We start from the raw sequence: 13,182 nt of genomic DNA on the forward strand, positions 1-13,182 counted from the left end.
TGTTTTTTGGGACAAATGTGAAGTCGATTCCATTCTATGGTTCTTTTAGATGAAGGATACAAGGAAAATGTACCTGATACTATGAATAATGCATAGAAAAGGTACCATAAATGCAGTTAAGTTTGTTGGAACGTTTAAAGATTTCATTGAACATTCGACAAAGACCGTAGTTGTTAGTAAATCCAGCAGTACTGATATGGCCATGGATAGAACCTGTGGAAGAAGCGCCAACGGTTGCACCTTTATTCTCATGAAAGGAACCCGTACTCGATTTGAACCTCTGGTCGATCTAGAGGACCTTTTATACTGTAAGGAAAACCTCTGGGAGACTTAGTAGCTCAGGTTACTGAAAAGGGACAGCACAAGTTGGAATGAACTCCAGACATTCTACAGCTACGCTCGCATGGGGGGAAAATCTGCCTCATTTGTACAGATGTCATAATCAATTTCTCTGAGGTGTGAACGACTAAACCAGAACTTCTAGACCAGAACCTATAGCTCAACCTGAAGCAAACTGTCGCGCAATAGAGAAAGTAAGTGTAGGTTGGCTTTGGAGAATATAGAACGTTTGGTGAGAGTTGCTTGACAGGGTTGGGGTGGTCAATTATCATTTAAATGTGAAGTACAAATTGTTGGTCGTAATGGAACTACACATCTCTTAGCCTTTGAGAAAAGTAGCTTGTCATTCTTGAATCGTGTGATGTTATTCCCTCCCAAAAGAGAATGTATAGCTTTCCAAAAACCCAACTCCCTTGGTGATAGATTCCCTGTTAATGAAAACCACTCTCTGACGGATCTCCCAGCGGAGCTTCATGTGGTTCTGATTACTCTGAGCTACTTAGTTCCACAAAATTTCATGCAGCCCACTAGTGTTTTCATGATTATGTCAGTTTTCCAGCTCTTAATGAGGTTCGCTCGTAAGTAGCCTGTGCCCTATGGGTGTTCAAAAGCCATTCATCAAATCACCTGTATATTTGTTTGCTGTACAATAAAATGTTGGGTAATAAGAATTACTGATTGAGCCTTCATCAAGATTATTCACCTTGCATGGGAACCATGTTCGTTAATATCCGAAATGCTTATTTTGGATTAGTTTACTAAATTCAACTCCATGGTGCAGAGTTTCTGATGAACTCCAGCGCTGTTGTTGAGCAGAGACCAGGTTTTGTGTAATTCAGCTCAGACTATATCGATTTGCCCAAGATCAATACTTAAAATAAAAAGTCAATTATTTAACGCTTCCCTTGTACCTATGTTTGTCCTTTGTAGTTGCGTGCCTTTTTGTTTGCTTAAATCCATACTTTTTAAATGAAAGCTAATCAAATACAACCGACTGTTTGCTAGTTTCTATTTCTCGAAGATGGCAACAGTGTGAATGTGCATGTGCCAGTTGAATCTCCGATTACGCAGGTCGGTCTCCAAATACTCATAAAATCACAATCTACAGATGGTGTAAAGTTGCCATCTTCGAGAAACAGAAACGAGCAAAGTGATTACCTTTTAATAAAAAAAGTATGGATTTCAAAACATAAGTAGAAGGTAAGTGTTTCATAATTTACATTTTTTTTTTTAAGTATTGACCCTGGGCGAATCAATATATTCTGAGCTGAATTCCAGTCTGGTCTCTGCTCAACTCCGGTGGTGGAGTTCATCAGAAACCCTGCACCATGGAGTTGAGCTTAGTCAGCAAATGTTGTACCAAAAGTCTGTAGTTCCTTGACTATGCAGCAGTAATTAATGCATTTGGTTTCTTTAACATCTATCAAGACTAAACCTGGTCTCATCCATTCTAATATTAATCCAGTGAGATAACACCGTGTATCAACATCCCATGTCAATAAGATTCGATTTGATGAAGGAAGCCTCGAAGTATCAGTGTCCTGACTGATTGGGATGAGACTAATTAATGGAACACTGAGTTGGGGCAAAGAAGGGGTCATTGGGAGTTCAATGCAATTCTCAGATAACGTAATTTGACCTGAAGCGATTGTCAGGTGGCTGCAACATTATCGTCAGTGAAGACTTTCGTCCATCTTGTTCTAAGTGTCAGGTGGGCCATAAAACCACAAACTGTTCCCCTTTGGTGTGTCATATAGGTGAAATCATTACAAAACATTTGCAATAGTGAACTGTGAAATATTGTTATTTACATTTGGCAAGAGGGTTTAGTCAAATCCCTTTACAGATATATAAAAAATAAAAAAAATGAAACAATAGCATTGTAAGTCCAGTAGGTAGGAGATTGGCATCTTGGTGCCACTGATTTGCAACAATGCTGTGCACCCAGACTACCGGTACAGTTACACACCGGTCTGATGATAATGCGACTCTCCTTACATGCGCCCCAGCCGGGGTGGGGAGCAAGCCTCTCCATCAGACAGCTGCCAGCCTACTAATGATTGGACCTGACGAGTCCGTCCGGATGGGTTGACTGCATAGGGCTGGGCTGCTGAGCAAGGTGCCTCGGAGCACTCCTCGAATGAAACTGAAATGCACAGTGGTGTGTGTGCTGGGTTGAATGGTTTGCCAAACTACATAGACTTAGATGCAGTCCCGGATCTTAAGCACTTACAAATTCACAAAATATATTTTAAAAAATGTTTAGCTCATAAGCACTACCTCCAAAACTATGTGAAATTATACAAAAGCCCTGGAGCATCACTTTAACAGTAAGATTCCCTCAAGGTTTTGAGTGGTGTGTCTATCTGCGCTGGATTGAAGGGTTTACCATATACATTACATTAAAATTCCTTTGTCTCTAATGTCTATGGTTTGTCCCATCAACATGGTGAGCAGAGCTTGCAGGCAGACCAATACAGCTCCTCGAATTACCGAGTGTAAAGGATCTATGTAATAAAGTGATACATGGTGTGGATGTGATTGAAGTGGGGCCAAATCCAAATGAGCGGACTGTTCAGTCAGGGCCAGATCCTGAGGCTCCTACAGTGCAAACTGAAATTCGACTATGGCTGAAGGATTCATAAGATCCCAAGTTACAGGACGCTGAAAGGGTTCAGGTCTCTACTCACACGCTCTACCAAACTGCATGTATGGTGTAGTCGAAGGCTAACCGCTTTCAAACCTTCCAAAAGCCCTGTTTATACCTGGTTCTAACAGGTATAATTTGTTATTTTCTTGTCCACATTCTGATTGTGCCCACATTTTTAGACAGGTGTAGACAATTAAGACACATTGTTATCTAATTGTGATCAGATCTTCCTGACCAATTCCGGAGGTAGTCGGGGAACCATTGTAGCTGGATATCAATCAAGTGTAAACAGATCTGGATGATGAAGCCATTGAAATCATGATTATACAGGTCTATAAATTAATTGTCTTAAAATTAATAGATTAACATTATTTTGAAAGAATATCTGTCAAAGAAATGTGCATACAGGGTACATGTACATACCGGGATATCTGGTCACCATGTTGACAGACGAGACATTTTACTTGCATGTGTAGATGCAACAGCTATGTGGGCACAATCAAAATGTGGATAAGATCAAGAAAGGTATAAACAAGGCTTAAACCATGTGTGCATCTTAAAACGGCACACCACTCCATTTAGTTCCCTATGGGCCCTGGTCAAAACTGGTGCACTACTACTACTACTATTTGCACTACAGGGTGCCATTTGGGGACGCAGGCCATCTGTGTTGAAAGCACTACTCATTACTGTGTGTGCCGGTCCTAAAGGAGCTCATTGTACTGTGTTGACTGTTGCATCATACTGGTTATTTTGTGCGTAGTGACAGTAGTTTTGTTACACTCAATTGTTGTATTCCACAAGGAGAAATGATGGTGTGCTAAAGGAAGCGTGACCTTCCATGACACAGAAACAAAAGGACACTAGATGTCACTGCTGTACACAACACAGTATTGTCTGGAAAAGGGGGGATCCTTTTGCAACTTTAATATCTGTGTGCCATCTTTTGAGGCAGTTTCATTATTGTGCAAATGAAAAACATAAACAATGTAAAAAAACAAACAATGTAAAAAAACAAGAAAATATATAAAACATGAGTTTTTCTGACTGAGCACAAGGCGACTCGTGTTTTATGTCAGAAAAATGCTCATTTTGTGATGCTATGTAATTTACACAACTGATATACAATATAATGAAAAGGCTTAGCCTACTCTGCAAACACAACTGATAACATACTCCCTGAAAAGAGGTTAGTTTATTTTTAAAAAAGTTGATTTATTAACAGTTGAGTTAATACATTAATCTAAATAACATTTATATTACTACTACTAAAATCTTATTCAGGAATGGATTGAGTGATGTAAATTATGAGACAAAGGCACAGCATCTCTAGCCTCGTACAACCATCCTGGACTAGCGAGCTTACATTCTGTTTTGCTAAGAGATCATGATAGTAGTACGAGGCTACAACAACTATATAGTAGAGCTCTGTATGGTCAGTCTAGCACAAGTCAGCGTTTAGAGTAAGCCAACACTGTCCAACTATAATTCGGAATCTTCTTGTATATGTGCACTGTACCAGCCTCAGGTTGGAGCCCTTAGGTTGTGGGCCGTCTGCATCCGTTGCCGTCTCTTCTCCATGGCCTGCTGTTTCTTCAGTTCAATCTCCACCACAGAACATTTCCCAGCTGCTTGGGTTGAAGCGAAAGCTGAAAAAAAATGATAAGCAGATGAGTCAAGAGGAGGGTTACACCGTCATTGACTCTCAGTGAAGTACAAGTCTAATGAATATTACTATTTTATCACAGCAATAGAAGGGCTCAGTATTCTGGGGCGAAATGAATGTGAGTAAATGCTTTAACATCCACCATTTTTTTAAATTTGAACCTTTATTTAACTAGGCAAGTCCGTTAAGAACAAATTCTTACTTACAATGACGGCCTAGGAACAGTGGGTTACCTGCCTTGTTTAGGGGCAGAACGACAGATTTTAGCTCTGGGGTTCGATCTAGCAACCTTTTGGTTACTGGCCCAATGCTCTAACCACTAGACTACCTGCTGCCCCAAATAGCATTAACCTCATAAAATAAGCATTGACGTCAATGCGCTTACACGTTTCAAGTTGAGATTCGTGCCTTTTTCACAGCTGCATAACACATTTCTTTGCCGTCTCAGACAACTCACGGTAGCTTACCTTTGTTGGTCACAGGGATGGACGTGCAGCCAGACGGTCTCTTAAAGGTGAACCGAGTGGGGGTTTCAGTCACATAGACAGGTGACGGGAATGACAACAGCCGCGCTCCACTCCCAGTGCCTTGTTGATTAGATGTGCTCCCAGCTACACAAGTGCTTTTGACCCGAGTACTTTGGTATGGCCCTTCTCCTGCTGCAGGGTTCTGTAGCCTATACGTGGAGTTAGCGGTAACATTTCCAGCTGAGGAATTGTAACTCTGTCTTTTACAACCAGAGACCACAGTAACAGGTACTTTGTTGTTATTGAAAGAGTGGGTGAAAGTGCTACCGTTCCCGGGGGCCGATTGTGAATAAACTGAAATGTTGGAATATTTGGATTGTGTGGTCTCGGTCGTTTGATTTACATTGGATCTGCTGCTATTCAAAGGTGCAGAGACAGGGACAAACATCTGTCTTTCCGTCTGATTACTGGGCAGGGATTGGGTGCGTGTGATAACAGGGTCCTCCATGCTCTGTACCTGGCTTTCCAGGTTATCACATGCTTGACACAATAGGTCATCGTCTTTGTCATCCCAGATGGAGTCAGAAGCAAAGAGAGAGTCCAAGTCGTCCTCTGGAATGATGATGTGGCTAGCTGGGGCCTTGATGACACCTGTTCCCTTCATATTGTTGTTCTCTGTGGGCTTGTGGTAAGAGCCATTATCAACCTGAAGGGGCCACGTTGAATAAGAGTTGGACATTTTTGTGCTTGAGCTGGTTGAGATCGATGTACTTTGAAAAAGAGGCACCTGCGGCCAAGCCTTTATTCCATTAGACTGGTGCGGTGTTTGCTGGCTTAGTTGGTTACTGGACTCCATAGACGGAGCTTTGTTGATTGGAACGAGACTTGGTTGGTTTTGCCGTACGTTCCTATGTGGTGTTGGTCTGACAGTGTCGGGGACATTCCCTGCTTTTGGTAATGCTTCTGAGGGGATACTTTTTGCTTGTACATTAGGATTTGTTTCAAGCATGAAGGATTTTCTGTTTTTCACAGTTTCATTCTGTCCTTTAGACATAGTTGGTTTTATGTCTCTACTTCCTTGAAGAGCATTTTTGGAAATGGCTGAGGGGTTGATGTTTTCATGTTTTGTTTCATTCGACCCTCTTTGGGTTGAACAATGATTAGGAGTGGCAAAGAGGTCTGGGTTTTGGGTCATCTCAAAAACCAGCGAGTCATCCAGCAAATCATCATTTTCCCAGTCATCGTCAAAATTATTATTTGCTGAGCTTCTTTTGACAGGATGCGATGAGGAGATGGTCGAAGTGTGGCCATGTATGGAATCTGGATATTTTCCAGGAATGACTTTGGAGGACACAGTGGGAGCAGTCTTCACCTCCAAGGACCGAGGCAATGAATTCTGACTTAAGTTACCACTTATGTGTTGAGTTGGTCCATCAAATAAAAAATCCATATCATCTTCCATCTCATGGTCAGGGGGTATCTGGTCTTTGGAGTTTCCCGTGCTGTTTGTTGTAAGGGCGGACTGTGTGCTTTCAGGTGTGACATTACTCAGTAAGGGCGGAGGCTGGTTCTCGTTGCCATCTAAATTCAATATTTCCTCCGAGTCTGACAGAAGCTCCAAACTCTGCTCGTGCATATCATTGACTCGTTCTTCGTCTTGCCTTAACATGTTGAAATCAAACTGTTTTGCCAACTTTAAAAGGTCATCCACTCCATTTGGCCTGTAGGGGGAAAAAAATTAAAATGTAGATATTTGCAAGTGACAAGCTCTGTTCTAATAACTTATGTTGTCTTGGGGATTACCTTGGAGATTTCTTCTTGGCCCTGGGCTGCTGCATCTCTGGGGTGCAGGGAACAGCACTGTCTCCAATCCACTGGAGCAAGGACGACTCTGGAACTACAGGTCTCCCATGCTTAAATAAGATCAATTATACCAAATATTACTACAGTAAATATTTCAGAGCAACATAACATAGTATCTGTGAGTATTGAACAGCACTATACTAAGAGCCCAATGAAGAAGATTGGCTATATGATGAAGTATGAGAAAAATCACATCACTGGGTCTAGTAATGAACATTGTTCTAGTTTGAACATTTAAAAAAATGTATTTGATGGCACACTTGTGGCTAGCTAGCCAGAGTGTTACCAACCTTGGGAGCTATCCTGTTGACGATTTCGGAAATGTCCACAATTCCAACATTTGCAGAGTACTTCTTGCCTCTTTTGCTAACTAAGAAGGAACATGAAAAAAGTGAAGTCAAAATAAGCTGAGGTAAACTTAAAAAAATGTAACACTGCTTAGCCCGGCTACATGTATAGTTATATTGACATGTAAATATAATTACCTGTCCTAAGGGGTGAAGGGGAAGTGGCATCCCAAATGATATCCTGTTGAAGTTCTGATTCATTCATTGGTGACTCTCCTTTGTTGAATACATTGCTGTATCTTGATCTTGTCACACGAGTTGGCGTCTTGAAATCTGATGTTAGATATGTGAATTGATTATGGAATTGTAATTGGCACACGTGGTAACAGTTAGCTAACTAACTAGCTAAACTAAAAAAGTAGCTAGCTACATGCCATTAACTCCTAGCTAGTTAGCAAACTAAACTTCATTCAACATGGAGTGGAGTTTACTCAGCTATTAGCTAGCTAGCTTTGGGCACCATCTAGCTAGAACATAGGTAATGTTATATACGCTAACTAGCTAGCACAAGTAACATTAGTAGATCAACACCGTACATTAGCTAGGTACGTTACATAGCTAATACGCTGTTTTCATAGCTTACGGGCTACAGGAATAGCTATTTAGCTAGCTACTTAGCTGAATCAGTGGCTGGTCATTTCAACACATCATTCGTGGCTTGCAAGCTACTGACCTTGACAGGTTTTTGGAAAATCAATGAGAGATGGAGTTGCTTGCGTTTGTTTGGGGCTTCTTCTCAGTCTGTTTGTTTTCGGTTTCCCTCCACCTTGCTTGCTCTCGTCTGTCATATTGTTCGCAGGGACAGTAACTGGCATTTATAGTGAAACTTTATATAAATATATGTAGGTACCAGAATGTATTTAAATACATCGTGTAATAGCGAAATGTAGAGAAGTTGTTTTGGAACAACGTCAGAGATTCAAACATTCCGCCATGTTATTCCCATGATTCAGTTCGACTTCCGTTTCAGAACGTTTTCTTTTTCCGAGGGAATCCAATTTGCGTTGTTGCTGCGCATCAAATACAAGCGTGCATAGAGATACAACGACAACATACAACTAAAATAGCTACTGTTCCGAATTGGAAATGTTAGATTTGTTATGAATTATTTTGTTACATTTGGTTAAATAAAGGATACATTACATTAGTATTATTATTATTATTTATGTATATATTCAATAGCATAGTCCATGTGTATTATGTGGTCTAGATCTTTATGGCACAGCTTTCTCTGAAGCCATGGTGTCCGTTTATCATCAAGCCCATCTTCCCACCCGCCCCCTTTACTTACTACAGTTGGCCTACTGTTATTATCATTATTTTTTTATGTAACTTTAATGTAAATGGATAACGTATATTATTTTACATTTCAAACAAGCAATGGACATTTCACTTTTTTCCTTTTTTGTTCTTGAAAAAAAATAACATGAGAAATTGTATGAATTGTATTTCCATTTTTGTCGGTGGCTCCTATAATATATTTCATATGGGCCTCATCAGGCTCTTTCTCAGAAAAGTCTGGAGGCAATGTCTGCTGCTACAGCATGGGGAAAAGTCACAGTAACACCTTCTGTCACACCAATGTGAACATTCCGCCCAAATGATAGTGAGATGAAAGAGCAGGGGCCATAGGCCCGTCACTTCCAATTTAGGTATGAAGCGTCAAACCCACAGCCAGGAGATGCCTTGGTGGCCTCTTTTGTTGGAAAATTCAAAACCAAAATGTCATTTGCCTTGGAGGGAATACCATGACTTTACAGAGCCCCAAACCTCAACACATTGACCGTACTTCATTTGTTTATCTAGCCATAGGTGATTATATGGCACCTAATGGCGAAGCACTAATTGGTGAGTTTATTAGGGGAATGTCATTGGAGTGAATGGAGCATATTGCAGATCACAGTTGTGATAGTTTGGTGGAATTTCTGAGCGAACTCCAGCACTGTCTGCTCCTCTTGTGCCTGAGTGCTTTCCACTGGCAGTGTGGGGGTTCATCAGAAACCAGTGGGCATACATTTGAACGACAAGATATAAGCATACAGATAAATGTAAGTCCTTGCAGGCTACAATGGGTGATAATCTGGACATATAGAATACGCCAAATATTTGCTGGCTCCTCTAGGCTACTTCTGTGTGTTTACACACTGTTGAGCTTCCAACGAGGGTGGAGTTAGTTATGTATCCCTTGGTGATTCCGGACTGTGACGAAACCCCTAGCATTCATCAACATCCCTTCACTTTGAAATGCCATACCACTGCAACTGGCTTCTGTCCAAGGACAGATATGCACGATATTTCATGGAGGGTGCCTCGGAATAGAATACCCTGCTGTGCTAAAGAAAACTTTGTGTTTCTATGCACTGAAAAACAATCCATCGCCGTGCTGTCAGGGGGAAAAAGGTACATACCTGTTTTTTGCATTAGAGTGGGTAGGCTTCTATTGGGCTAAATAACATTTTTCCCAAAAAATATTTAAAATGTGAGCCGTGACAATGGCCCAGGCTCTAATTTAAGAGCACAGACCTTTCAGGTTAGCAGATCTCTTTAGAGCCGCCTCAGATGATGTTTTGTAATCTATACTCAATCATTGTCTATTTAGGCCTACACTCTTAGGAATAAAGGGTTCCAAAAGGGTTCTTTGCAGAGAGATAGGGTTCTACTGAGAACAGTTTTGATCAGAATAACCTTTTTTGGAAGACAAGGGTTCTTTGTAAGGCAAAGGGTTCTACCTAGAACCTTTATCATCATAAGAACTGTTTTTGCCGATGAAGGGTTCTTTGATGATTCTTTGGAAGGTAAGAATGGTTCTACATAGAACCATATATAATATTTCCCAGCATGCTCTATTGCAGGGAGATTTTCCTATTTGTTTGTTTTACTGTAGTATCTGTGTTTTTGCATGTACATTGATTGGTTGATATGTATTATGCTACACAAATAAATAAAACTATAAATAACATAGTTTTCTAAACAAATCCAGTCAGTTGGATTTATTGCACACGTTACTGACATGGTTGTTCCAGTTTAGATGATTGAGGTAGTCTGTATTTAATCTTCCCTAACCGGGCAGTCATTCTGAATGCAGGTTGCGGGTAATTAACAATTCCACTTGTTGGATATTCTAACTCTGGCTGGATTCCAATAGGAATTACACATCACTTTGCAAGCCAGCATAATGTGACTTGCAGGACTAGTGTGGCCTGTAAACCAGGAGATTCCTAACACCACTGTGTTAGGGTTTAACTAGGGCCCTCAAAGAAAGGCCTCATGATATATGTAATGTATTGTCATAAATAATCACATTTTAAAGGATAATAAGGCTTGTGGGAAACTGTTCATAGAGGGTTCTAGGAAGAACTTCCAACAATTAAAGGGTTCTTGGTAGAACCCTTCATAGACGCTTCTAGGAATAACCTTTAGATGATAAAACGGTTATTTGTAGAACCATTCATAGAGGGTTCTAGGTAGTACCATATGAATTATTTGATTAACCCTGCATAGAGGGCAAAAGGGCAAAGCCCCCCTCTGAGCAAGGCCCCAACCACCCTATTGTTTAAAAAAACAAAAAACTTTACAGACCATGAGTGGTCTTGTTGCACTACATGTAATGAGGACATGAATAAGTGTTGCCATACAACACTCCTTCCGGGCCCTCCAACTGCTCTTAAACGCTAGTAAAACCAAATGCATGCTTTTCAACCGTTCGCTGCCCGCACCCGCCCGCCCGACTAGCATCACCACCCTGGACGTTCCGACCTAGAATATGTGGACAACTATAAATACTTAGGTGTCTGGCTAGACTGTAAACTCTCCTTCCAGACTCATATTAAACATCTCCAATCCTAAATCAAATCTAGAATCGGCTTTCTATTTCGCGACAAAGCCTCCTCCACTCACGCCACCAAACTTACCCTAGTAAAACTGACTATCCTACCGATCCTCGACTTCGGCGATGTCATCTACAAAATAGCTTCCAATACTCTACTCAGCAAACTGGAAGCAGTCTATCACAGTGCCATACGTTTTGTTACCAAATCAACTTATACCACCCACCACTGCGACCTGTATGCTCTAGTCGGCTGGCCCTCGCTACATATTAGTCGCCAGACCCACTGGCTCCAGGTCATCTATAAGTCTATGCTAGGTAAAGCTCCGCCTTATCTCAGTTCACTGGTCACGATAACAACAGCTACCCTTGGCACACGTTCCAGCAGGTATATCTCACTGATCATCCCCAAAGCCAACACCTCATTTGGCCGCCTTTCCTTTCAGTTCTCTGCTGCCAGTGACTGGAACGAATTGCAAAAATCGCTGAAGTTGGAGACTTTTTTTCTCTCACCAACTTTAAACATCAACTATCTGAGCAGCTAACCGAATGCTGCAGCTGTACATAGTCCATATGTATGGACCCACCCAATCTACCTACCTCATCCCCATACTGTTTTTATTTTATTTACTTTTCTGCTCTTTTGCGCACCAGTATTTCTACTTGCACATCATCATCTGCTCATTCATCACTCCAGTGTTAATCTGCTAAATTGTAATTATTTGCTCCTATGGCCTATTTATTGCCTACCTCCTCATGCCTTTTGCACACACTGTATATATACTTTATTTTTTCTACTGTGTCATTGACTTGTTTATTGTGTTATTGGCTTGTTTATTGTTTACTCCATGTGTAACTCTGTGTTGTTGTCTGTGTCACACTGCTTTGCTTTATCTTGGCCAGGTCGCAGTTGCAAATGAGAATTTGTTCTCAACTAGCCTACCTGGATTAAATAAAGGTGAAATAAATAAAAAAAATAAGGGGTCCTTGTGGTATAGCTGGCCCTGCTCATTCCTTATTATATACTGAAGAAAAATATAAATGCAACATGCAACAATTTCAATGATTTGACTGAGTTACAGTTTATAAAGGAAATCAGTCAATTGAAATAAATTAATTAGGCCCTAATCTATGGATTTCACATGACTGGGCAGGGGCGCAGCCATGGGTGGGCCTTGGAGGTCATAGGCTGGGAGTCAGGCCCAGTCAATCAGAATGAGTTTTTCCCTCCAAAAGGGCTTTATTACAGACAGAAATATTCCTCAGTTTCATCAGCTGTCCAGATGGCTGGTCTCAGACGATCCCGCAGGTGAAGAAGCCGGATGTGAAAGTCCTCGGCTGGCGTGGTTACACATGGACTGCAGTTGAGAGGCTGGTTGAACGTTCTGCCAAATTCTCTAAAACAGCATTGGAGGAGGCTTATGGTAGAGAAATTAATATTATGTTCTCTGGCAACAGCTCAGGTGGACATTCCTGCAGTCAGCATGCCAATTGCACGCTCCCTCAAAACTCCAGACATCTGTGGCATTGTGTTGTATGACAAACATGTACATTGTAGAGTGGCCTTTTATTGTCCCCAGCACAAGGTGCACCTGTGTAATGATGATGCTGTTTAATCAACTTCTTGATATGCCACACCTGTCAGGTGGATGGATTAATCTTGGTAAAGGAGAAATGCTCATTTAACAGTGATGTAAACAAATTTGTGCACAGAATTTGAGAGAAATAAGCTTTTAGTGTGGGACATTTCTGGGATATTTTATTTCAGCTCATGAAACATGGGACCAACACTTCACATGTTGCGTTTATATTTTTTTTCAGTGTAATTTAGGATTTTAGACAAATCTGACGGAGTTAACCAAATTTCCGGATACATCTTTTAGGAATCCAAGTTTTGAGAGAAATATTCTTTAAAGTCACAGACTGTCACGCCCTGACCTTAGAGATCCTTTTTTTTCTCTATGGTTGGTTAGGTCAGGGTGTGACTCGGGTGGGAAAGTCTATGTTTTCTATTTCTTTGTTTT

At 41.0% G+C, this 13,182-nt stretch overlaps 1 protein-coding gene across 1 annotated transcript; it reads right to left on the bottom strand.

Annotated features, from left to right (window-relative positions):
• Positions 1–4,183: 4,183 nt before the first annotated feature.
• On the bottom strand, positions 4,184–8,334 carry etaa1a (ETAA1 activator of ATR kinase a). The gene is made up of 6 exons (XM_024442591.2): positions 8,006–8,334; positions 7,471–7,605; positions 7,276–7,355; positions 6,926–7,035; positions 5,123–6,843; positions 4,184–4,638 (listed from the first exon to the last, which is right to left on the bottom strand). Exons 1-6 carry the CDS (start codon positions 8,145–8,147, stop codon positions 4,514–4,516), a joined length of 2,313 nt encoding a protein of 770 aa, XP_024298359.1. The 5' UTR covers positions 8,148–8,334; the 3' UTR covers positions 4,184–4,513.
• Between the last annotated feature and the right edge of the window lie 4,848 nt (positions 8,335–13,182).

Source organism: Oncorhynchus tshawytscha, linkage group LG02 (assembly GCF_018296145.1).
Source record: "Oncorhynchus tshawytscha isolate Ot180627B linkage group LG02, Otsh_v2.0, whole genome shotgun sequence".
In the NCBI taxonomy this organism is placed as follows: domain Eukaryota; kingdom Metazoa; phylum Chordata; class Actinopteri; order Salmoniformes; family Salmonidae; genus Oncorhynchus; species Oncorhynchus tshawytscha.